Source organism: Pogona vitticeps, chromosome 5, assembly GCF_051106095.1.
Source record: "Pogona vitticeps strain Pit_001003342236 chromosome 5, PviZW2.1, whole genome shotgun sequence".
In the NCBI taxonomy this organism is placed as follows: Eukaryota; Metazoa; Chordata; class Lepidosauria; order Squamata; family Agamidae; genus Pogona; species Pogona vitticeps.
This window is the reverse complement of record NC_135787.1, coordinates 71,165,038-71,191,422: the sequence shown is the minus strand read 5'-3', so window position 1 is coordinate 71,191,422 and position 26,385 is coordinate 71,165,038. Positions and strand designations below refer to the sequence as shown.

At 42.9% G+C, this 26,385-nt stretch overlaps 2 protein-coding genes across 14 annotated transcripts in view; both read right to left on the bottom strand.

Annotated features, from left to right (window-relative positions):
• The window catches only part of CRACD (capping protein inhibiting regulator of actin dynamics), a 179,006-nt gene extending 166,446 nt beyond the window's left edge, over positions 1-12,560 (bottom strand). For 3 of the 5 annotated variants that reach the window (XM_078394696.1, XM_073001219.2, XM_073001220.2), the window contains exon 1: positions 12,302-12,560. The gene's annotated coding sequence lies outside the window, so the exon portion shown is untranslated. The remainder of the gene's footprint in view (positions 1-12,301) is intronic. The other 2 variants (XM_078394698.1, XM_078394699.1) reach the window with 1 other exon arrangement.
• A 10,546-nt stretch (positions 12,561-23,106) lies between these two features.
• CEP135 (centrosomal protein 135) overlaps positions 23,107-26,385 on the bottom strand; it is a 50,409-nt gene continuing 47,130 nt past the window's right edge. For 5 of the 9 annotated variants that reach the window (XM_078394686.1, XM_078394690.1, XM_073001230.2 and 2 more), the window contains exons 26-27: positions 23,876-23,964; positions 23,107-23,224 (exon numbers count right to left, since the gene is read on the bottom strand). In XM_078394686.1, coding sequence (XP_078250812.1) covers positions 23,916-23,964 — 49 coding nt within the window. In that variant the 3' untranslated portion in view covers positions 23,107-23,224; positions 23,876-23,915. Of the gene's footprint in view, positions 23,277-23,875; positions 23,965-24,107; positions 24,678-26,385 lie in introns of those variants that run through there. The other 4 variants (XM_078394688.1, XM_078394692.1, XM_078394693.1 and 1 more) reach the window with 4 other exon arrangements.

The following is a 26,385-nucleotide window of genomic DNA, read 5'->3' as shown; positions in this document are numbered from 1 at the left end:
AGATGGCTAGGTGGGTAATAAACAACAGGCCGGCTGTCGCTGCATTATACTTTCCCTGAGATGACTGTTTCCTTTGGCTTTCTGAAGAACTTTTGGGGAGACATAAGGCAACAAAGTGAAATGTTTTGCTGCAGAGTTTGTATCAATTAATATCAATTACGAAAATGAACTGTATCTTTGTATAACACCATCATGATATCCAAAATGAGTATCAAACTAAAGGTTTCCAATAGCATGTTTTGCAAGCTGAACTCCTATTAGCGCTGGAGATACGGGATTCCAGGAATGTTTTGTGCCTCAGCCATCATACAGTATTTGCAAATGATATTCCTGATGACCTCTTATTGACCAATCACAAAAATTTGATTTCCAAACTATAGGTGGAATAGAAAGATCCTGTCAAAAAAAGACATGGTTCAGAACTTAAGTTAATTCTTGCTTCTGGTAGCATCTTATCCTTCATTGATGGTTCAATCGTTAAGCTACAAAGGCCCCTAGAGTTGGCTTTTATAAGTGCAGGCAGATCCCAGTCTTTTTCTCAGAATAAAAGTCTGCCTATGGCACAGAAGTAGAAGGCCCAGACAGGTGAATGATCTCAATCTACTTGAGTATCTTTATGCTATTGTTTCCTACTTCTTTATTTTTTCTATCCCGTGTGCTGGTTCTCAGCTTCCAAAAATTGTCCCTATTAAACCCATTCCAGGCAAATGATTCCTGGCTCCACAGTTATAAGTGGGGTATCATGGTGTCCCCTGCTAATAAAAGAATCAACCCATCTCTGTGTGCTTCTGTCTCCTGTCCGCAGTCTGGTGCAGCTGCATGCTTCTGCTACTACCTTCCAATCATCTTTTAGACTTCATGGCAGCAGAGAAGTGTCCCCAAAGCCAAAAAGCAGCCATGGACTACACTGTGCAGCTTCAGGAGGCACTTATACCAAATGGAGACGCCTGCCAAGAGAAGAGGTTGAGCTTGCTGAGGCCACCTGCCCACAATACCCATCATCTCCGTCGTGTGCTTTGCTCAGCTGTTGATGTGGGTACCACGCAGCACTTAAGAATTTCATATCAAGAAAAAGCAACTGCAAGAAGCTCTGGGGTTTCGCCATGCCCTTCACCCACCCCTTGGCCAAGCTGGACGACCATAGAACAGACCACCAAGACGTATTCTCCAAACAAGATGGTTCCACAGGAAAACCTGACTCAGCCAAGCCGAACTCCGAAGCCATACCTTTGGGCCATCGGCTGAGACAGGAAGTTTCTCAACAACTGTCAGAGGGGTATCTCCACCTCAAAACCCTCCAGTCCTCTGAGAGAAATACGGAGGGCACTTCCAAGGACTCTGAACTGATTCCTCGGAGGAAGGAGCTCCTCCAAACCAGTGCTCAGCCAGCATTTCTTTGTTTCATGATACAGTGGACCCTCGACTTACGGAATTAATCTGTATTGGAACAGTGGCTGCAGGTCGAAAAGTCTGCAGGTCGAGGCTCCATTGACCTACAATGCACTGAAAACTGATTAATCCCGTAACCGGCCGTTTTTGTTCCATTTTGGTTTTTTTCCCAGTCTGTAAGTCGATTCTCTGGCTGCAAGTTGAACCTAAATTTTGCGGCCAGAGAAGTCTGTAACTTGAAAAGTCTGTAAGTGGAGCCATCTGTAAGTTGAGGGTCCACTGTAGCAAGTATTTCCCAAGACACATAAACAAGCAGGGCTGAGCAAAACAGACTGGCTGAAGTAGCATCTGTTGGCAGCTCCTTGTCTGCTGTATCTTGTTCTTCAGAGGAAAACAGAATGAGTGGAAGGACTGGAAAGCCTCCTTGTGCACTGAAGGACCACCCGCCAGTCTGCCATGACAGTCAGAAGACACAGAGGACCCATCAGGATCCTCATGCAATTACCTCCCAAAAAACTCTTACAATTAGCAGCACCATCCAAGTCAGTGTCTTTCTATGGCCAGAAAGCCCAAGACCTGTGGAAGGTACCACCAAGCTTCTAGAGGCAATTATAACAAAAGGAGACCCCTACCGGGAAGAGAGGTTAGGCTTTCCAAAGCTGCCTATCCACAACGCCCACCATCTACCTCGTGTTCCTTGCTGGTCTTTTGATGCAAGAACCAAGCAGTGCTTGGAGTTTCACATCAACAAAAAGCAGCTGCAGAAACTCTGGGGAGAGGTCACGCCCTTCACCCGCCCCTTGGCAAAGCTGGATCAGCATGGAACAGGCCAGCGAGAGACATTCTCCAAACGAGCTGTGTGCAGAGGAAAGCCTGACTCAGCCAAGGCAAAATCAGAAGCCATACCTCTGGTCCAGCAGCTGAGAAAGAAAGCTTCCCAACAACAATTAGAGGAATTTATCCACACCAACCTCCTCCAGTTCTCTGACATAGAAAGTGACAACACTTCACAAGAATCTGAACCCCAGACCTCTATACAGTATCTCTTCTTTCGTTGAAGGCAGCAAGTGGTTCCCAAGCCACATTAACAAGCAGGGCAGAGGAAATCAGATCCAAGTAACATCTGATGACATTGCTTGGCCTGCTCTGTCTTCTTCTTCAGAGGGCAACTGGAGAAGTAGTGGCAGGGCTATAGGTGCCCCACGTACTCTGAGGGACCACCTGCTAGCCTCTCGTGATAGCTGTAAAATCCGGAGTACTCAACAGGAGGAGAGCCAGGACAGCCTTTCTCATGCCATGGGATCAGCCCAGAGCCCTAGAGAAGCTAAAGATCCCAAGCCAGGAAAGGACAGTGTGTCTGATAGCTCCTTCAAAGAGAAGGACATCTCTGTAAGCCGGGCCCAACTAAAGTTGACAACAACATCACTCTTCTCTGAGGCCAGTATGGAGACCCTCTCCAAGCAAACAACTGCAGTAGAAAGGTCTGGTATTGCCATTCATTCATTCATTCATTCATTCATTCATTTCCCGCCCATCTGGTATATTCTACCACTCTGCCAAGCACACACCAGCTATCATTATACTGCTGCCTCAAAGCCCATCTGTTTTCCAGCTAGGAAATAAGAAGTCTCACTGTGCTAAACCTCTCCTGTCCTCTGGCACTTCCCAGGAGAAAGAGCATGTTGGCCAAGGCTCATGGAAGAGAAGAGGTGGAGATGGGTGGAGACTCAGACAGGGCAAAAAGGATACCAAACAGCCCCACCCTGGGAGAGCAGATTCCTTTTCAAAATGTCTTTTCAAGATGTCTTTTCAAAAGAAGCAAGCATCAATACACTCTCCTTCATTTTTGCCAGGCCAAACCTAGTAATGCCCAGAACTTCACCCTAGTTAAAAAAAAAGGAATACCATTCAAAGACAAAAATTATGATTAACTCCTCAAAGTACAATTGCTGACAGTGTTAGGAGCTCAGCTCAAAGAAGGCAGGCAAGCAGGTAGCTATGCTGTGGTCTCTGGGTGGATATTAATGAGGACCACTGAAGCAGTATTACTGATAGCTTCAGAAGATTGAGGGGGATGGAGTAAGAGAAACTAAGGATATGTATCTCACAGCCAAGGTGAACATCAAACCCCTGGTCATACAGGTGACTATAATGTGACCCTGCACCAGACTTTTTTAGATTACAATATTCCCTACAAACTTGCATCCTAAGGTGGAACAGAGTGTGTGACTACTGCTCACATTGCCTTATCTATCTCATGTGTTTTGTACCAGCATTCCTGAGACTGGGAATTTGAGGATGAAGAACAACTATGGCTCTATGTTTCCCCCTTTTTTCCTGTGTTTGCACTACCTGTGTCCCTGATTCATGGCAAACAAGGCCTCAGCTATTTTGTTAATCCCTTTCAGAAATTCAGTGTGCAAGAATCTACAGTCTGTAGTAAATGGTTGAAAGGAAGGTTGAGTGGGACTCCCTGATTATTTGCTTCCCGAGAGATCTACAACAAGGTCCCAACTAGGGAAACAGCTGAGTCATCTTCAGAAGGGGAAGATGATATTTCACAGCCAGAGGAGAATTTGAGGGGGAATTTGATGGCCCAACTGGCAGCACCCTCTCAAGAAGCTCAGGAGGGAAGGGCGGAGGCCAGTCCTTCCAAGGAAAATGGGGTGGAGGGCAAAGGCTAGTTCTACCAGGGAAGACTCAAGAAGATGAAGGGAATCTGATTGACGGGTGGGCCATCTGCTGAAAGGAGCAGCGAGAGCTTCAGCTCTTGGAGCAGAAACAAAGATGGCATCTCAAGGTCAAACACATCTGGTAATTAATTTTCAAAAGCCAGCTGAAAACTTGGCTATTCAAGCAGGCCTTCCCTTCAGTCAATTAAGTCATTCTTATTTTTCTTCTTTTATTCTTGCCATCTTGGGACTCTTTGCTTTAAATTAACTGTTAAAATTGTAAATTTATATTACATTTTATATCATTTTGTTTTTAATGTAAAACTGTATATTTTAAATTGTTTTTATCTTCTAAATTGTGAGCCGCCCAGAGTAGACTATGTCTAGATGGGCGGCATATAAATGCAATAAATAAATAAATAAATAAATAAATTCCTTCTTCTCCAGCAGAGCAGCTAAGGCATGGTGGCCATCAAGTGACAGACCCAGCATCCTTACCACCAAAAGTCTGGGACCCCTCTAGAGGTCGTTCACTCCATCAGCTGGAATGCTCCATTCTCGCCTCTCTGAGGGTGCAGGAAGTGGTCAGGGATCTACGGCAGAACGTAATACGAAGTCTGGAAACAGTTAATGGGGATGTTGAGGGCCGGGTATCCCATCTGCAATTCTTGTGGGACCTGCAGCCCTTTTTGGTCCCACCCACGTTCAGAGCATGACCCACTCCTCCATGTTTACCCATGGGTAACTCTGTGTGACGGGCAGGTCCATATGCACATGAACTTCCGACTAAAAAGCAAGCAGACTCATGCCAAAAAGTGGGACTTGCTGGCGACAGTGGGAGAAAACGTTCAGAAGGAAGAGAGAAAGGAACCAGAGTGTGGCAGTAACAATGAATGGGCAACTATCTCAGCTGACTGGCCTTCTGGGGGTCCTGGCAAGCAGCTCAATCCAGTGGCCAAACACCATCATGTGGGGACCACATGCCAGGCCCAAAGAGGTCTTTCTGAGAGCCAAAGTGAAGTCTCAGTTGCCATTGAAGAAATCCCAACAGTTACAGCAGGCTCCAGCGAGAGGAAAGCAAGACCAGGCCAAGCAGCACCCAGAAGATGGTGACTCTATCAAAACTCTGCTCTTCCAGAAGCTGAAGCATTCTGTGCTAAGCTCCAGGAGCACGGAGCAGCTGGAGAAGGATCTACATCTAAGCATGCACTGGGGCTCATAAGAGAAGAGTCAGGAGCTGACGTCCAAATGCTCTGTATGCTGTTTGTGTGCAGCTGCCGACCCAGTTGCCCCCACCCTCATAGCCTGGAAGATGGCACCCTCTTTCTGTACCCTCAGTTGGCTGTGTGTGGCAGGCGGCTGCTGCTTAGAGATGAAGAGGGGCTGATGAAGAGGAAATGGGGGCTGATGAAGACTATGAGAGTAGATACAGTGCAGACACCACAGCCTCAAGGAGAGGCCAAAGTCCATGTTTCCTCCTCCTTAACTCAAAGGTGATTAGGAAAGAGAAGAGGAACTGAGACTAAGTCTCCCTGGCCATTTGATACTTGCCACCCCCTCCAGCATGCACAGATGAGAGGAGAACACCATCAGCCGTAAGAGAAAAAAAATGCTGGTGCTACCAAGCTGCCCAGGAATTTCATGAAAAAGAGCCTGGATGCTATTAAGAAGGCCTGGCACAAACGTCCAAAAATTAAGCCTTCATTCTCTCTGGCTGACTTTAGCAGATTCAGCAGCTACATGGATGAGCTGGCCACAGTCTCCTCCACTTAATTCCCTTGTAGCTAAGTTATAAAATTATAATTCTATCTAAATTATAACAATTGTGTAACAAAAACTTGCAGGTGTAATTTTTAAGCAACTCAGTCTCCTTTTAGGGGGCAAGCGGTAGTGATGCACAAATAGCTGCCATGTCCGTGCTCCCGTTCCAGACAACTAACAGTCAAAAAGTTTGCAAACTTATGAACAGATTGTAAAAGCAACAAGATCAGCAATTCAAATGTAGCCTCAGACTGGACAATACATAAATACTGTATACACCTCCTGAATTTCCTGCAGCAACCATTTTCAGTGGTGTGGTTGTGTCGGTCTGTTTCCAACACGGCCAAATGGCATAAAAATAAGGACTTTGTGGCACAGGTTTATATGTTCCCAATGTCTTTGTCACCCTTTTCTTCCCAACTCACTTGATCCCTGCCCCTCCCCCATGTGCTCCGGCCGCCCAACACTGTGTAAGGTTTCCTGGGGATGTTGTTCATAGGAAAATATGAGGGGAAAAACTTCCTAACTTGGAGCAGTACGACAGTGGAACCAATTACCTCGAGAGGTGGTGAGTGCTCCAACACTGGAGTCATTCAGGAGAAACTTAGACAACCACCTGGCAGATATCCTTTGATTTGTATTCTTCCATCGAGCAGGGAGTTGGACTTGATGGCCTCATAGACCCCTTCCGACTTCACTCTTTTATAACTATTCTGTGATTCTATGAACCTTATGCTATGGTTGAATTTAGAAATGGTGTATTGTTCTAGTCACCTCATCTCAAAAAAGGGTACTGTTGGATTAATGATATAGCATAACTCAGATGGGCATTATTATCAGATGAACTAAAGTGGTGGCTGCCAATTGAGAGCCTGAGGCTCACAATTTCTTCACCTATGTTTATTCAAACAATGCTGTATCATCACGAAGCGCTGCCCAAAGGCTATTATGGGCCAAATAAAATAGAGGCTGCTAGACAGAAATCCTTGATGGGGGAAATCAATAAAATGCCTCACATACCTTAGTTATATTCTGCTTGGATTGTTGCAATACACTCTATGTGGGGCTGCTTTTGAAGACAGTTCAGAAACCTCAGCAACTTCAAAATGCCGCAGCCAACTGCTGACTGGGGCCATATAACTCCCCTGTTACAAGAGATCCATGGGCAGCTGGTCTATTTCCAGGCATAATTCAAATTATGACCTATAAAGCTCTGCACAGCTCATGTCCAGGCTATCGAAAGGATCACCGTATGAACCTTCTTGACCCCTAAGATCTTCAGGGGAGGCACCTCTCTCAGTCCCTCTATCTGCAGAGGTATGTTTGGTGCGAATGTGAAAGAGGGCCTTCTTTGTGGCTGCCCACACATTGTGAAATGCCCTCCCTTGGGAAGCTAGGTAGGTGGCCCCCTCATTCTTGTCCTTCTGGCATCAGGTAAAGATATATATATTTTAAACAAACTTTAAACAATCACATTGGACATGAGAGGTCATTTCTCCCCAAAATAGTGGTTATGGTTTTTAAAGGTGTGCTTACTGCCCTTTTAGCTTTACATGTATTTTATGAGATAAAACTGGCATAGAAATTAAATTAAAATAAACATTTCTGATTGGAAAGTAAAGAAACAAAGTTGTGTTTGGGATGCAGAAAACTAATTTCATCCTCTCAGTAAAAACCTGGCCTGAGTGTCTTGAACAACAGCTTCCCACGGTACACAGTAATTGCTTTTGCAACTTATGAGAACTTCAATAGTAGCTGATGTTGTGCTGGGTTGTTATTCAAAGGGGAAATATACAAAACACCTAATTGGCCACACCTAAAATAGTTGTCTGGATCTTATACAGCATGTTTTTCTGGACTTCTCACAGTGTTCTTCCAGTTTTCTGAGCTTAGTTGTTAAATGTAAATGAAATAGTTTTCAGGAGATCTACAATATGGTTGTATTCCACATCCGAATATTCTTGCCCTCTTTTGCCTCTGATAAAAGCTTCTAAGATGGAATATTGTGAGAAAAGGGCTCACATAACAGGTACGACACTCTCCCCCCTCCAATTTGCAGTGATTTTCTCTGGTCTGCTTTTTAAATCTTTTGCCACACTGAGGAATCATAAACGACAAACTGTATAACCATTTCCTCCTCCTCACAACAATATGATGAAAGCTCTTTGTTGTCAGATGTTGGGGGAGAGGAGAGAACAGGCTCTGACCTTTTAGGGTCCTTTTCCCTTTGCTCACACCCACTACTGGCAAGAGCCCCCCACCCACTTCTTTGAATGTGGCCTTTGGGCTGAATGAGGTTCTCCGCTCTTGTTTTACTAGGGCCAGCTGCCTCCACCTTTTCCTTTGCCAGGACAGTGGATGGCCAGCTCTGATCTGGCAGGAGCAACTGTGACATTTACCCCGTGGCCCCTGCTTGTTTCACCAAACACAGGGCTCACACGAATATCCCAACATGCCCTTTAACACGCTGCCACCAGTTGATCTCTTTATCAACCTATATTTCCTATGAAAGACTGAGGTCCATTCAGCACTGAACTTTTAAACAGAAACAGGTTTATTGATTGCAAGTTGTTTTAGGACTAGTTCTTAATCACATTCTTGAAGTTACACAAAGCTTCAGTATTTTACTTTAACCTCTTCTATCTTAATTAATATAGGTCACACTCTGACTAATTACTCCTTAAACACTCTCTTTGCCTCAAACCCCAATCTCTTTTCTCCCAACTCTGTCTCTGACTGAACTCCCTAGATTCTGACTCACCCCTCCCTTCTAGTTCCTCTGGCTCCGCCTCCTGACAGCTCTCATTGGTACATGCAAATAATCTTCTACCTGAGCCAAAGCAAGGTGATCGCCACAGCAACATTTGCTTGAGAAAAGAGAACAACACACACACACCCAAAACTATGCACACATCTTTGGAGCACAGTGTGATCACAGTGTTTTGGAGGCAGGCAGTGCATCATGGCCTCTCCCAATTTGAAGAGACCCTTGTCCAGCAGGCCGAGGCAAAGAGACAGTCCTAAAACCAGCAAAACCAGGGAGCTGGACAGGGGACAGATTTTGTTTTCAGTGTGGAAGGAACTGTCACTCTTGAGTTGGCCTTCTCAGCCACACTAGATGCTGTTCCAAGATCTCCATACAGAGCATGTTACCTTAGTCTCTTGATACTGAAGGATGTCTACTGTGTACTCATGTTCCTCCTTCTCACACTACAGAACACACTCCAAAGTTATTCCACATGCTCAGAGTGTTCCCTGAAATCAGTTGGCAGTGTGGTAACAGGCAGAGAGGTAGACTGTGCTCCAGAAACACTCTGCCTCACTCCCATATAGGGGCTTAAATGTCCTACAGAGCTAAGAGGAACAGCAGTAGCTTTTGACCTTGAGAAATGGGCCGATGTGAAGGTGCCCACAGACCAATAATCTCTGTTTATTTTTAAAACAATAACACCATACCTGAGCACACAATTAGACAAAAGAAACCTGGCTCTTAGCACTAAGTAGTCAAAGCAGTCAACACAAATGCATTCCTCTGTTTTCTTGGGTGTCTCTACTATGTATTCAATTATTATGGGGTTTTTTAAAACTATCTCTTCAACCTATTCTCACCAGCTGAGTGAGAACAGCTACGGAGAGTGTGTACTTATGACATTCTTACCAAGAAGTTTTCATTTTCCTCCATTTTTTATTTTAAATTTAGTTTTTTTTCTTTTCCCTAATTTTCCCCAGCCAATTTACTCTTTATGTTTCTACTCTGAACCAGAGAAATGTAGGTTCAAGACCCTGATTCTTCCTCCACACACCCCGCACCACCATATGCAATTTTCATTATCAGTACGTTAAGTTGCATGAATTCCCCAGAGGGTTTCCACCAGTACCCTCACAGAAATGCACAATAAAATCATAATTAAAAAACAGAGTAGAATGAGAATTTTTTTTAAAAGCAACTAAAATGATTTTTAATGGTCATTGGACAGAAAAGCACAATATTGGGTGCCAGTAAAGATAGAGCCAGTTCAATTTCCCCTGGAAATGAGTTCAACTGTTGAGGTACAGCTACAGAAAAAGCTTCATCTAACCACTCAGGTTGATGATACACTCTACCTCGGTCTCTGCTGAACATCTCAAACTCCAAGCAGGCTCATACTGGGCAGTTGTTCTGCTGTTCTTATTGTTATATGTTTCAGACCTACAGTATCTCCACAACCTTGAGTTGTGCACCATTAGCATCCCTACTCTCCACCTCATCCAAAACTTGGACCATTAAAAGTAAGCTGCTACTCATTGTTGATTATTTTAGTAAGTCACTTGTCACAGTCGCTTGCTACTAGAAAAGGAGGATATCGAAACAACTACAAGCTGTTTTCAGAAAGTATAAATTGCTGCTGATTAATGCATCATTTTTCAGCGAATTACTTTTTAAAAAATTAGACAAAAACAAAAATGATTCTCCAAAAGTAATCTTTTAGGAATAATGAGTCCACTAACCTTACTGCACTAAAAAAACCCTAACAATATTGGTAACATTATGGCCCCTCCAAAGCAATGCAAAGTAGCATCTTCTTTCCATACTCTGGCCTCAGTCACGTGGGGGTCGGGTACCAGCAACGGTTGGAAGAAAAAGTAGGCAGAGACCTTCCTAGAGCCTGTTCTCATTGTCCTGTGAGAATTCCTCATTATTTGTTATGTGTTGATTTCCTCTCTCTCTCTCTCTCTCTCTGTGTGTGTGTTTGTGTGTGTCTGTGTAGGGGGTGCTACATACCCAAGTCACACTGCAAGGTTTTATATTCAGAAAAGTGTTGTATAAAACAGGATAACAAAATAAACACTACTTGAGAAAGTGGGTCACCATTTCTGTTCCCTTTTATTAAATGACTGCTCTTCAATGGTTTTAGATTTTCCTCCTTCTCATTCAGCAACACAGCTTACTTACCGTTTATTAATCTTTTATTTTATGCTTTTAAAGCAAACTATTCTACCTCTACTCTATTAAGCCCCTACTATGCATATATTGGAATTGCCACCCATATATCTTGGGGTGGGGGTGGGGGTGGCTTAGAACCCAAGAATACATTTTGTGGTTTATGGCGCTCATTGTTGCAGTTGTAAAGGGCACTTTCCCTGCTCTCTGCTAACCTCTTCCCTTCTCCCAGCAGCTCAGTTTCAGCAGTGCTATTGTTAACCACATTAAAATTTCAACATGTGTAGTTGTGGTTTCTAGTTCTCCTTTAATCCTTCAGACATCAAGGGGGATCTTTTCTAAATCCCAAAGAAGGCTTGCAACCTGCAGGTACTTTCCCCCCTTGATAACCTACTAGAGCTAGACACAACAGTTTGTGTTTCCAACATGCAGAATTTTCAGTCACTTGGGGGAGGAAAGAATAATTAATCTGATCTAGCCATGTTGCGTGCGCGTGTGTGCGTGCATGCATGTGCGCATGAATGAATGACAAGCCCATCTATGGAAGATGTAAGAAAAATGTGAATGACAACTCTTCCGGTTTCCCATTCTTGGCAACCTTTTAGTGCACTTGATCCAGTTTTAGGAGCGGGAGGGGGCAGAAGAAGAAAGTGTGTGGGAAAAAGACACTATATTTCATCCACGACAACCAGCAGATTTCACAGCTCATTAAAATATGGTGACCTGGTCCTGTGATAAATGGCTTTAGAGAAGGTTAGACAAAGCAATGCAGCTCTGGAGATGAAGCAGGGAAGGAGCGAGAGGAAGCCTAATAATAATAATAATAATAATAATAATAATAATAATAATAATAATAATAATAATAATAATAATAATAATAATAATAATAATAATAATAAAGAGCCATGTCTTTCCCTCTTTTCTGCCTCTAAGGAAAGACGAATGGAAGGTTTAAACAAAAACCTGACCGCGTAAGGAAATACATAAATAAACGCAAGCATCAGTGGGCACGTAGGCTCTGCGAATCTACCCGGCACAAAAATCGAGGCATGGTAACCCTCCTGATCCTCCATAGAGCTTGTTTCAATTTGTCGTTGTAGGACAGCTGCCCAAACAATAATACAGAGTAACCTTGCTTTTCTTTTTCCTCCTACCCACCTCATAGCAGCTTCTCGTGGCTGATGCTCCCTAAATACCTTCCCGCCCCCACCCCCAGAAAGCGTATCCTTCCCCCTCAGGCTGACTGACAGTAAGCAGTGCCAGCCTTTCCAACGAAACGCACCACCACCATCGCCAGATCGCCGGCACACATCCGTCTCCCCTGCAACAATAGGCGAGGACGGCGTCCCCCTCCATGCAAAGCGAGACGTTTGTGCCAAGACTGGGTCGGTGGCTGGGGAGGGAATAAGACCGCGAGGCGCTCCCGGCGCCCGAGGCGAGGACACAACTGGAAGGCAAACTTCTGCTACCCGTCAAGGCTTTAAAAAGGGACTGGGGAGCGGGGGGGGGGACCCCGAGGAAGAAGAACAAAAGGGAGCGCCGCAGGCGGTGGTCCTACCTCGTCTCCAACCTTCAACTGGCGGGGAGGAATTTGGGCGGACTTCTCCTCTTGCTCCCGATCCCGCCACCACCACCACCAGCAGCAGCCGCCCAGCCCGCTCCCTCACACATCCTCCATTGCTCTCTCCGCGTTGCTGCCACACCAGGGCAAAGCGAGCAGCCGCCTGGATTCAGTGCAAGCGATCACATGCTTGCTGGCTCGCTCGCTCCTTCGCCCGCTGGCTCTCTCACTCTCACTCTCTCTCTCCCCCCCCCGCCCGCACTGCAACCTCGAACTGAGAAGGGAGGGGTCGTCGCCTTGATTTTTAGGGCGAGGCGAGCCCTGGGTTTCGTAGCCTCCGCCTGCCAGGTAAACAGTCCGGATCCTGGAAGCCTCGCCTGGCGGCGCCTCTGTTAAGAGACGGGCGCGACTCTTCGCCGGGTCAGCGGGGCCGGTGGGAAGGAGAAGACGTTAGGACACGGGGATGCCTCCTCTAAGGTGTCCGGAGGCGGCGGAACCAAGCGGCATCCTTCAGTTGCTGCGGCTCTATAGTAGAGAAGGCTTCTTTTCCCGTCCGCTGCCACGGTGCCGGATGGTCAGGATGAGTCCCAGCCTCTCTCTGCCCTCTGGTCTTCTCAGGGATTTCGACTGCACCTGACCGTTCAGGGCCGACAGCGCTGTGTCTCAAACCGTTTATCGATTCTCCTCGGATCCAGCTTTTCATCTAACACCACCTATTATTATTATTATTATTATTATTATTATTATTATTATTATTATTATTATTATTATTATTATTATTATTATTATTATTATTATTATTATTATTATTATTATTTTGCGAATTGCCTTTCATACACAGGCTACCAAGACAATGTAAGAATAACTTCAGATTTTTTATCCATTGAGTCACTGGAAGGGCATCAGGATTCTATAGAACACGGCGTGTTGTCCTTCAAGCATGTCTACCTATATCCCAATGTCATACCATCAGTCCATATGGAAATAAAATGGCTTTACAGAAGGCCAGACAAAGCAGTGCAGCCCCCCTGGGGGAGGGGGGGGTTCATGGGGGCATAGTTTGAAACAAGTCAAATTGCCCCAGCTGCCTTTTTCTGATAATTCCCCCCCCCCCCCCCAATATAACTCAGGCTGAAAAAGAAGATAGTGGTAACCACCAGTTGAAGAACTGCAACCCATCCTTCGATCACTTGAGGGAAATACGTTTCTGATGTGTAGAAAGGGCATACCAGCCAGAACACCAGAACTTTGTGTGGGCTGGACAGTAGCCTTGAACTGGAAATAGCTGTTTATGTGATTCCTACCACGCACAAAGTTATTTGTGAATGCCACAGAAAAATTATACAAAAATCTGTGCAGGGCATTTTGTCATGAGGATAATTCACATGAAAGTTAATGTTATTAAACATGTTATGCCTTCCTCAGATCAGAGAGGGGATTCAGTGCCTGCAGCAATTATTCTGGGGTGGGACCAACATAGTCAAACATTAGTACAGTATCTTTTGCACACACCACACCACCACAGTGGCCAGAACTGAATTGAAAAAAAAAAAAAAAAAAAAAAAAACAGAAAAGGGAATTCTTGCAAATGGACTCTCCTGCTCTGCACAATTGGTTGCCTAATGACTGATTGGACAAAGGACAATACATTGGGGGCAAGCTGCATGCAATTTTCTCCAGCATGACTTGGGCTGTTGCAGCAGCTTGTTGTTGCTGTGCTGTCAAGTCACTTCTAATTTGCAGCCACCCTAATGAGATTTTCAAAGTATGTGAGATGTACAAATTTACCATTATCAACCCGTGTGAATTTCCATGGCTGAGCAGGGACTTATCTTTACCTCTCAACTCCTAGCCTGACATTATCTACTACACCATGTGTGTGTACAGTACATTAAAACAACAAATTTAAGATGACGTGTGTGTTGCAGATACACACCTAGAAAATAAGCATCATACAGCCTCTGTGACATTTCTCCTACTATCTACATACCTGAAGTGACATTTATGTCATTTCAGATAAGTAGATGCCAGAGAAAAGCAGAAAGCCGGTCTACAGTTTTATGCCACTGAGAACAGAGAATTCAGAGCACAAAAGTGCACTTTGTCAAAGTCAAATTTATGTGGGGTTTTTTTGCTTATTTTATTATTTTAAAATTTTAAAGAAACTTCTCTAGACCATTTCTATTCACAGCTGTACTCTCACTAGTTCGTTCAATAAAATCCCCAAGTATTGTTTCTGAATATGTTATATATTTTGGATCTCTAACTGCACTTGAGTCATTTCCTTTTTACACATTACTATGAAATTGGTTTTCATTCATTTTCAGACCATACATGTTACTTCATTGACTTAACATTAAATAACTTCTACAAATCCATCTGAACAATTTATTTATTTATTTATTTATTTATTTAATTTATATGCCGCCCACACTACCCAAATTTGCTAGGAGTACTGCATTGTTGGTGCTGTCCATATGACAATCATTACGTGTTCTCAAGTTGATTCTGAAGTTTAGCAACAGAGTGCTTTCCAGTCCCGCCTCCTGATAGTGCTCTGGGGCAAAGACCACACAGGTGGCACAGAACATAACCCCATCAACTAGGTAAGGTCAGGGTGATCTCAACTGGCCCCTCTCCGAGGAGACAAGATGCAGTCAAACAACTAGCTTCTGGCTCTGGAACGGTGTTCTCCAACTCACTGAGGAATACCAGCTCACTGCTCTCCTATACCTGCCAAAAAAATACTGGCTATAATTCAGTCAGTCTGCACCAGTATTACTGCTGTCAGCTCCAGTCCTTGATGCACAGGTTCCCCTACTCTAAGCAGCTATTAAGTTAGGCCTGGAATGTTTTACAGATTAGCACTCCAAAACTGTATCTCCAAACTGGATGCAAAAAATGACAACATCCAATGAATGTGTAATATGAAAATTATAAACAGCAAAGCAACAAATTAATGGAGGATATAGCAGGGAAATTTATCAGTCACCATAGCTAAGTGGGACTTCACAATCAAAAGAAAAATATTTCTATCCAATTCCTTGGAAGACTCTTGCCATCATATCTTCTTTCAGTCCTTTCTAGAGGCACCTTGTTGATCACTGGCTTGGAACATGACACCACCAGTCAAAATCAGGCCAGAGTCCTGCTTGACATTCACAGAGCATAAACCACCACCAGACTGCTGCTTTATACATATCACAACAGAAAGATACCGGAGTGGCTTGCCAGTTCCTGCTCCAGGTGGATCATGTTTAGTCAGAACCCTCCACTATGACCTGTCTGTCTTGGGTGTTCCTGCACGGCACAGCCTATAGCTTCACTGAATTACTCAAGCCCCTTCGCCACAAGGCAGCAATCCATGAAGGGTTTTATTAAGAAGCCCTGCAAATAAATTTTTTCCGACTGCTGGTGCAACCACTCATTTGCAGCATTAGTTGCCTCCAGAACACTCCCAATTCGTTGTCCCTTTAGGCGTTTTTCAGTTTGGGGAACAGATAATAGGAGCCAGGTCAGGAGAATAGAGTGGGTGGGGCATCACTTGAAAGCCTAAGGACGTAGGTTTTGCCATTTTTTCACCTGCAGTGTGACAAGGCGCTGTCATGCAACAGGATGACATCTTTGGAGAGCTTTCCTCAACGTTTTTCCTTGATGTTTTGCCTCAACTTCATCAAGTGCAGTAACCTTTTGCATTGATGGTTGAACCCTCTTGGAGGTAGTCCACCAGCAGAACTCCCTTTTTATCCCAAAAAACCTGTTGCCATTTGCTTCTGCACTGACCTTTGCACTCGGAACTTCTTTGGCCTGGGGCAACCACTGCGCCTCCATTCCTTAGGCAGTTCCTTTGTCTCAGGATCGTAACAGTACATCCACGTCTCATCACCAGTTACCAGTTTGCCCAGGAAATCTGACTCATTTCTTGCAAAATTTTCCAAAACAGCCACTGATGACACCACACGTTTCCTCTTTTGTTCGGTTGTCAAAAGTTTGGGGATCCACTCTGCTGCCAGCTTTCTCATTTCAAAGTCGTTATGGATAATGGCACCAACTCTCTCACATGATATTCTCAGATATATAGCAATACTTTTGGCTGATATTCGGTGGTCCACCATGATCATGTCATGGATGGCTTTCACATTTGCAGGCACAGAAATAGGCCTTCCACTGGGTTTCTCACTTTCAACTCTGAAATGGCCAGTTTTAAAATTGACAACCCAACATTTAACTATTGCATATGAAGGGTCACTGTCACCCATAGTTTGTGACATTTCATCATAGATCTGCTTTGCACCTTTCCCTTGGAGAAATAGGAACTTGATTATGGTCCTATGCTCTTCCACATTGAACTTTTCTGGAGGTGCCACCATGTTCACTTTGGACTGGAAAATGAAAAGTTAAAATCATAGGTAGTTGATTTTTGCACTGTTGAATATAGACAAATTGGCCAATACACCCTGTAGCTTATAGCTTTCTAGCTCAATTTTTTTCTGGATAAGGCTCAATATGTATCAGCACCCCCTCATACGCACTACAGCGCAACCACTTTTGCAAACATCTGCAAGAAAACTACTACATGTGCAAATATGTTTAGGATTGTGGGAACCACTTCCCAACAGAAAAGAGGAGTGTAAGCTGTCCCCTCCAGAGCCCACCACAGAGGGATATGAGACAGCATATACGCTGATAGGAGAAAAAGAGCAGGAAAGAAGAGCACGAGGAGGGTGAGAAAAGGGAGGAGCCAATAGTAAAGGGATATCTGGTGACAGGGGCATCATTTCATTTCGTTTCGTCGTGTCCGACTCTTCGTGACCCCATGGACCAGAGCACACCAGGCCCTCCTATCTTCCACTGCCTCCCGGAGTTCTGTCAATTTCATGTTGGTTACTTCGCAGATACTGTCCAGCCATCTCATCCTCGGTGGTCCCCTTCTCCTCTTGCCCTCACACTTTCCTAACATCAAGGTCTTTTCCAAGGAGTCTTCTCTTCTTATCAGATGGCCAAAGTACTGGAGCCTCAGCTTCAGGATCTGTCCTTCCAGTGAGCACTCAGGGTTGATTTCCTTTAGAATTAATAGGTTTGTTCTCCTTGCAGTCCAGGGGACTCTCAAGAGCCTCCTCCAGCACCACAATTCAAAGCCATTAATTGTTCGGCGGTCAGCTTTCTTTATGGTCCAGCTCTCACTTCCATACATCACGACAGGAAAAACCATAGCTTTGACTATTCGGACTTTTGTTGGCAAGGTGATGTCTCTGCTTTTTAAGATGCTGTCAAGGTTTGTCATCGCTTTCCTCCCCAGAAGCAGGCATCTTTTAATTTCGTGGCTGCTGTCTCCATCTGCAGTGATCATGGAGCCCAAGAAAGTAAAATCTGTCACTGCCTCCACATCTTCCCCTTCTATTTGCCAGGAGGTAATAGGACCAGTGGCCATTATCTTAGTTTTTTTGATGTTGAGTTTCAGACCGTTTTTTGCACTCTCCTCTTTCACCCTCATTACTAGGTTCTTTAATTCCTCCTCACTTTCTGCCATCAAAGTGGTATCATCTGCATATCTGAGATTGTTGATATTTCTTCCGGCAATCTTAATTCCGGCTTGGGATTCCTCCAGTCCAGCCTTCCGCATGATGTATTCTGCATATAAGTTAAATAAGCCGGGGGACAATATGCAGCCTTGTCTTACTCCTTTCCCAATTTTGAACCAATCAGTTGTTCCATATCCAGTTCTAACTGTTGCTTCCTGTCCCACATATAGGTTTCTCAGGAGACAGACAAGGTGGTCAGGCACTCCCATTTCTTTAAGGACTTCCCATAATTTGCTGTGATCCACACAGTCGAAGGCTTTTGCATAGTCAATTAAGCAGAAGTAGATATTTTTCTGGAACTCTCTGGCTTTCTCCATAATCCAGCGCATGTTAGCAATTTGGTCTCTAGTTCCTCTGCCCCTTCGGAATCCAGCTTGTATTTCTGGGAGTTCTTGGTCCACATATTGCTGAAGCCTACCTTGTAGGATTTTGAGCATAACCTTGCTAGCGTTTGAAATGAGTGCAATTGTGTGGTAGTTGGAGCATTCATTGGCACTGCCTTTCTTTGGGATTGGGATGTAGATTGATCTTTTCCAATCCTCTGGCCACTGTTGAGTTTTCCAAACTTGCTGGCATATTGAATGTAGCACCTTAACAGCATTCTTTTAAGATTTTAAATAGTTCAACTGGAATGTCATCATCTCCACTGGCCTTGTTGTTAGCCAGGCTTTCTAAGGCCCACTTGACTTCACTCTCCAGGATGTCTGGCTCAAGGTCAGCAACTACAATGTCTGGGTTGTCTGGGATATCCAACTCTTTCTGATATAATTCCTCTGTGTATTCTTGCCACCTCTTCTTGATGTCTTCTGCTTCTGTTAGGTCCCTCCCTTTTTTGTCCTTTATCATGTTCATCTTTGAACGAAATGTTCCTCTAATATCTCCAATTTTCCTGAACAGATCTCTGGTTTTTCCTTTTCTGTTATTTTCCTCTATTTCTTTGCATTGTTCATTTAAGAAGGCCCTCTTGTCTCTCCTTGCTATTCTTTGGAAGTCTGCATTCAATTTTCTGTAGCTTTCCCTATCTCCCTTGCATTTTGTTTCCCTTCTCCTCTCTGCTACGTATTTCTATGGCCTCATTGGACAGCCACTTTGCTTTCTTGCATTTCCTTTTCTTTGGGATGGTTTTTGTTGCTGCCTCCTGTACAATGTTACGAGCCTCTATCCAAAGTTCTTCAGGCACTGTCCACCAAATCGAGTTCCTTAAATCTGTTCTTTACTTCCACTGTGTATTCATAAGGGATTTGGTTTAGATTATACCTGACTAGCCCAGTGGTTTTTCCTACTTTCTTCACTTTAAGCTTGAGTTTTGCTATAAGAAGCTGATGATCAGAGCCACAATCAGCTCCAGGTCTTGTTTTTGCTGACTGTATAGAGCTTCTCCATCTTTGGCTGCAGAGAATATAGTCAATCTGATTTCGATATTGCCCATCTGGTGATTTCCATGTATAGGGTCGCCTCTTGTGTTGTTGGAAAAGAGTGTTTGTGATGACCAGCTTGTTCTCTTGACAAAACTCTATTAGCCTTTGTCCTGCTTCGTTCTGAACTCCAAGGCCAAACTTCCCTGTTGCACCTTCTATCTCTTGGCTCCCTACTTCAGCATTCCGGTCCCCTAGAATGAGAAGAACATCTTTCTTTGGTGTCAGTTCTAGAAGGTGTTGTAAATCTTCATAAAATTTTTCAATTTCAGTCTCCTCAGCACTGTTGGTTGGTGCATAAACTTGGATTATTGTGATGTTGAAAGGCCTGCCTTGGATTCGTATTGACATCATTCTATCATTTTTGAGATTGTATCCCATTACAGCTTTTCCCACTCTTTTGTTGACTATGAAGGCTGCTCGATTCCTTCTACGGGATTCTTGCCCACAATAGTAGATATGATAATCATCTGAGCTGAATTCGCCCATTCCTGTCCATTTTAGTTCGCTGATGCCCAGGATATCGATGTTTATTCTTGCCATCTCCTGTTTGACCACTTCCAGCTTCCCAACGTTCATAGATCTTACATTCCAGGTCCCTATGCAGTATTTTTCTTTGTAGCATTGGACTTTCCTTTCACTTCCAGGCACGTCCACAGCTGAGCGTCCTTTCGGCTTTGGCACAACCACTTCATTAGCTCTGGAGCTACTTGCACTTGTCCTCTGCTCTTCCTCAGCAGCATTGGACGCCTTGCGACCTGAGGGGCCCATCTTCCAGCGTCATATCTTTTAGCCTTTTGTTTCTGATCATGGGGCGTTCTTGGCAAAGATACTGGAGTGGCATTGCCATTTCCTACTCCAGGTGGATTGCATTTAGTCGGAACTCTCCACTATGTCCTGTCCATCTTGGGTGTCCCTGCACGGCATAGCCCATAGCTTCTCTGAGTTACTCATGCCCCTTCGCCACGGCAAGGCAGCAATCCATGAAGGGGGCCAGGGGCATAGGAAGGGAAAAGAGAGCTATACTGAGAGACTGAGGAGGCAAAGGAAGAGGAGAAAAAGGAAAGGAGGTGAAGGAAGATGACTATCTTCTAGGATGGGGTTGGTTAGAAATGGAAGACCCCTGAACAGGAGTGTGTTAAAACGAAACTGCCCTAGAGAAAATAGAGACAGCAATATCGCAACGTGAGACCCGAGGGGAGTAAGATAGGAAAAGGGAGAAGAGCGGAAAAGGCAAAGAAGAGGATTGGCAGTCCAGCTGAGGCAATCAGAACTAGTGGAATGGATGGTATGTGTCTATCCCAAAAAGAAAGATCAAGGGAAGAAGGGAGCCAAACTGGTGGTGATGTCCCATCCAGAAATGGCCACGGAGGGAGAGTGGGCTTGGTACCTGTTGCAGTACCACAAGAAAACCCACAGAATGCAAACTGTTTGGAGTGAACACCCAATGGTGAACTCTCTTGTGATGCCCAGGTTAAGGGACTGTTATGTTGAATGGAGGGAAACTGAGGGAACCGTTGTTCCGACTGAAGTTTTTCTTCATGGTTCTCTGGTGTTTAAAAATAAAACTTTTATGAAGAAGGTCTGTCTCCACTTTTTGAGGAAATGAAAAAGGGAATGAGATTTTCCCAAAGTTGAACCCACTCACAAGGATACTGGTGTTCTTTAGGGGTCAATGAAGGGCAACTGCTTGCATGACAGAAGTTGTAGGCATATGACACAATGACTGAAATCCTGCTGCTTAGCATAGTAAGCCACAAGTGGACTAGGCCCATTGAACCAAAGGAAAAGAGAGGAATTGACTAATCAAATCCCCAATGATTCGGTGGTCCTACTCTATTTGCAACTTACTATGCTAAGCAACAAAATTTCAGCCAATAGGATCTTAGACAGAATCTGAGACCCTTTACAAGCATAGCATATGCTCTACCACTGAGTTAGAGCTCCAGGAAACATTGTAGTGAATTGGGCTTTGTAGCTGACAGGAACCATGGCCATAGTACACTGGCGTACACAGTTTTAGGGTATGACAGACAAGTTCATGCTGAAGGAAGATTCAACAGATGTAGGCTTTGAAGTGGCTTTATGTTCACAGGGACAATGGCTTTAACTTGTTCTGCAACACACAATTTGATTTTTACTTCTAACATTTGAAAACATTTAAACAAAATGGCTAGTTTATTCAGATACAGTGGGGTCTTGACTTGAGAACTTAATCCGTATTGGAAGGCGGTTCTCAAGTCAAAAAGTTCTCAGGTCAAATCTGCATTTCCCATAGGAATGCATTGAAAACCATTTGATCCGTATCTGCTCTTTTCCGTCCATAGAAACTAATGGGAAGCTGCTATTCTGCCTTCGACCACTAGAGGGGGATATTTTGTTTCTTTTTTTCTTAGGTCAAGAAAGGTTCAGGGAAGGCAGGGAAAATACAGTCCGGGCAGTACCAGGCAGTCTGAAGACTCCCAATCCACTCTCTAAACGCTGGGAGGAGCGAGGAAGCAGACAGGCACCCTTTTCAATGGCCAACAGTTAACTGAAAGTTCAAATTTTGCACTTTCCCTGCCTCCCACGTGGTTTTTTTCAGTTCTTAACTCAAATCTAAGTATGTAAGTCAAGTCAATATTTTCCTATGAGAGTGGTTCTTAAGTCAAAATGTTCTTAACTCAAGCCATTCTTAAGTCAAGACCCCACTGTATCTTGAGATACCAACATTGTTTTAAAATTATGAGTAATGATATACTCTTTTAAAGCCAAAGGACCCATTTCAGATACCTTTATTTTGGTTCCATACAAAATGTAAAATAACATGATAATGAATCCGTTAAAGACAGTTACATCAAATTAGAGCTGAATTGTGAAAAACACCTTGGGACTTTTTTAGTAATATAATTTTTTGTAGTCACATAGTGACATATGCAATAAACCTGGCATAGTTCATATGTAACAGAATACCATGGATTCTTTCTATGTCTACTAACTATGCCAAGCACTGGGCTTTATCCATCTCACCTCCTCCCTTGTGGCCACATTAAGTTGGGGGGTGATTCCTCTATAGTTTAAACAAAATAGTATAACAAACCATAGTTTAATTCTCACTAGAATTAATCAAACGAGCATTTGTTCCATAGGATGTGCATGAACTGTAGGTTGTTTTAAACGGTTACCTGCATACGTTAAAGAGAAGAGCGGAGAGGATACGTATGAGGTTTCTCATTCCATTTGATGTAGAGTTTTATGCTTCATTGGCTGAGATACTGTTTGTAGTGTAAGCTAAGTTGTAGCTTTCAGTCTGTTACTCCTTGGTAAATAAAGTATCCCTGCCACACACAATGGCTTGGCATATGAACCCCTTCCTGAAAATTATGTCAGGGACAAACACTATTTACAGGGAGGAATAGACTGAGAGTTACAATTTGGCTTACGTTACCAACAGGATTTCAGCCACTGATTTCTTAAAACCAGCTACAATTCTTCCCAAAAGATTCTCCCCTCCCAACATTTAGCAGCTATTTTCAAGAGTATTTATAATAATGTATCTCATATATTCCTTATAAGCTTTATGACACTGAAGTCAGATCTGCACTGATGCTTATTTGGAAATTTTTACTGTAACATGATATCAACAGTGTTATAGTTCACTTTCTCTTTTCTATTCTATGTCTATGTTGACACTTCCAAGTTTGAATAATGGAGGAAATATAAAGGGAATTGTCAATTCCTTAAAAACAATATGCAATTCTTATATTGACAGTAACTAAGATTTTTCTGCTGAGACCATTATTTCAGTTTACACATACAAACTATATTTATTATTAAACATGCTTTAATATTTTTATTTAACAATTTTATTTGAGAAGTTTAGGTGTGGTCAATTTGGTACTCCTCCTCTGTTGCACGCCACCATCTCATCTTCTTACTGGTGTCTGTGATGAAAACTGAAGAATAAAACTGTCCTTCAAATGTGTGCAAGTCAGCCTGCAATGCAATTATGCTTTGAAATTTGAAGTTTCTTCTCTTAGTCATAATACACATTCTCATTCCATGTTTATGCTACCAAATACACAAATTAGAAGAGTATAAAATATTAATATACTGAAAGAACCCCAATTCAGAATTTAATGCAGCTTTTGATACACTTGTTTGAACACAGACCTCCCTGTTATCTCATCAATGGATATTCTCTCATAATAATAATAATAATAATAATAATAATAATAATAATAATAATAATAATAATAATAATAATAATAATAATAATAATAATAATAATAATAATTATTATTATTATTATTATTATTATTATTATATTATAATAATTATCATAATAATAATTTTCCTCCTTTCAAAAGAGACACAAAAAAGAAAAGAAAGAAAAAGGACAATCTGTGGGCTGAATCAATTCTGTACTAGAATTACACTTCTATACCTAGAAAATGTTGGCAGGAGAAGATACAATCATGATGGCTTAAATATAGTTGAATCTATTGAGGAACATATTCCAGAATCTACTATTATATTATGACAACAACTTAAAAGGTTATCAGTATTCTTTGAATTATCCTTACTTCACTTACCTAATAGGTCTTTCAGCCTAACAAGCCTCATCTTATGCCATTAAAAGCTGGAACTCATCTGTGTCATCTCCTCGAACTTTATCTCCGAACTTGAAAAAAATTTGAATAACATTGCCAGATTTCTCTAAGAAACATGTCTTATTTTAAAATAACTTGCCAATTTAAAGTATGCTGATCTGATTTTAATTTTATTAAGAGAAAAAAAAATGTAAAAGATTTGTAAGATATGGAGTTGCCTCTTAACACCAAAACGTGTCTTCACTTTAGAGGTAAAATGGAGAAGTACTTTGAAAAGTGATTTCACAATTTTGTTAATATTAGACCACACTGAGTTAAACATAATTAAATATGCGTTATACAGAATTAAAGACCATAAAACAACCAGAAAATCAACTAAAATGGTATCTTAAAATACTCTCTATTCCCCCCCACTTTTGCTTGCTTTCCAGTACACTTTGAAATGTGCCACATTTAGATTTGATTTAGATAAATATATTACAATCTGCAAAGTTTACTCCAGTTCAATTCTTGGTCTCAGACTAAGTAGAGAGCCCATCCTCATGAAGTAGAGGTAAGTAGAAACAGCTCAGCCTAAGTCTGACAGCAGAATGCATCAAAGGTTGATGGCACATTAAATTCTCTTATAGGATTTTGAGTTGTTCCAGTTTCATATGGTGCTAATGATTTAACAGCATTTTAGAGGTAGAATTAATGTCAGTGCCGACAATAAGTCCAAACATGTTAAAATTTCCATTACTGTTTTGTTTTTAAAGTAACTGGTTAATCCTTCAAGTTCACATTTCTGAGAAGAAGAAGAAAATAATAATTACACAAACAGCAGGACATGGTAACACAGAAATATTATTTTCTTCAGGATCTACATCTAGAACCTTCAGATTACTGAGGCCACACTATAACAAAAAACATTATTCACAGATACACTGCCATTATTTAACTGGACTGTCTACAGCAGAGGGGGGAAAGGGTAACTTGGGGACCACAAATAGCAACTAGTCCTTCTGGTCTATGAGGAAGATATCCACAAATGAGTTAACTCCCCTCACTACCCACAAAAGGTAGGAGCTGCATGACCTAGACTTTGATATATAGCCTATTCCTTTGGTTCCACCTCAGTTCTTTTCTACAGCATAGCAGAGATAGAAAATAGTAACACTGAGTGGAAAACAGCCCAAAAGAATGTGGTATGAGTTTACAGAGTGTTATGGTGGATAAGCCACTTAAAAGTACAGTGGTGCCTTGAGTTGTGAACAACTTAATTCATTCTGGAATGATGGTTGTAACTCAAGTTGGTCGTAACTCAACGTTTTGAGTTTCTGCTTGCCTCCAAAAACCTCTCTTCTTCCACTCCATGCCCCCTGCAGGTATCATGCGCGTGCACATACACAAACACCAACACCCCATCTCCAGAAAGAACAGAATGTGTAAAACAACAAACCCACCCCAAAATAAAATAAAATAATCCTTCTAGGTTGGAGGCATTCTGCAGAGTACTGAGAAGGTTCACTATTATGTGTCTGTTTCTATTAAGAGCTCCATCATCCTCTCCATTTGGGTGGTCTGGCTTTCTCAATAGGCAGGACCTGTCAAGGGCACGTGATGGATCCAAAAAACGTTACCCTTTTTACAATAAACTCCAGGAAAGGAAAGTAAACCCCAGTAACGTCCTATCAGCTCTGCCCTCCCGGGTAAACAAGCAGGCATCCTCTGAGGGGATCTGTGGAGGAGACAGACCCCAGGCATGAAATTGACGAAGTGGCTACAACGGAATCTCAGTCTCTTCTCCCCTCCCCCTCACTGCCCCACCTTCCACAACTGTCTCCGAAGCCTCTCTCTGAACACACACTCTTTAACCGCTGGGGCGAAGGAGCTACAGAGAAGCAGCCTCTTTGCTGATCAATGGTTAGCAGTTTAAATTCCCCACCTTTTTTCTGATCGTTATCTCAAAGTTTCGGTTGCAAGTCAAAGCAAAATTTTCCGACCAGAGCTGGTCGTAACTCAAATTGGTCGCAAGTCAGGATGGTTGTAAGTCAAGGCACCACTGTACTGTATCACCCCATATGAGCTTCCCTGGCTCTTAAGATATTCTGCAGAGGCTGTTCTTCCTTGCATGTTCATCAAACACTCACAGGATTGTTTGGTGAGGACACAAGGGAGCACTGTTTCAGTGGCTGCTCCCAGGTTGTGGAATGCACTTTCTTGGGCAAGTCTGATTGGCCTCCTCCTTTTTGTCTTTCTGCCAGGAGACAAAAACCCTACTCTTAGGCAGGCCTTTCATTGACCTGGACAAGTTGGGGCCATTATGGGACGGTATATTTGTAGAATAAGATGGATACGCTTTTACATGTTTTATATGAACTTTTTTAACACTTACTTGTTTAAAAGATTTTTTTTAATACAACATCTTACTGTGTTTTCAATTGTGTTAATTATGTTGTTTTAATTGACTGAGCTGTCTTGAGTCCTCTCTGGGAAAAGGCAGCATATAAATA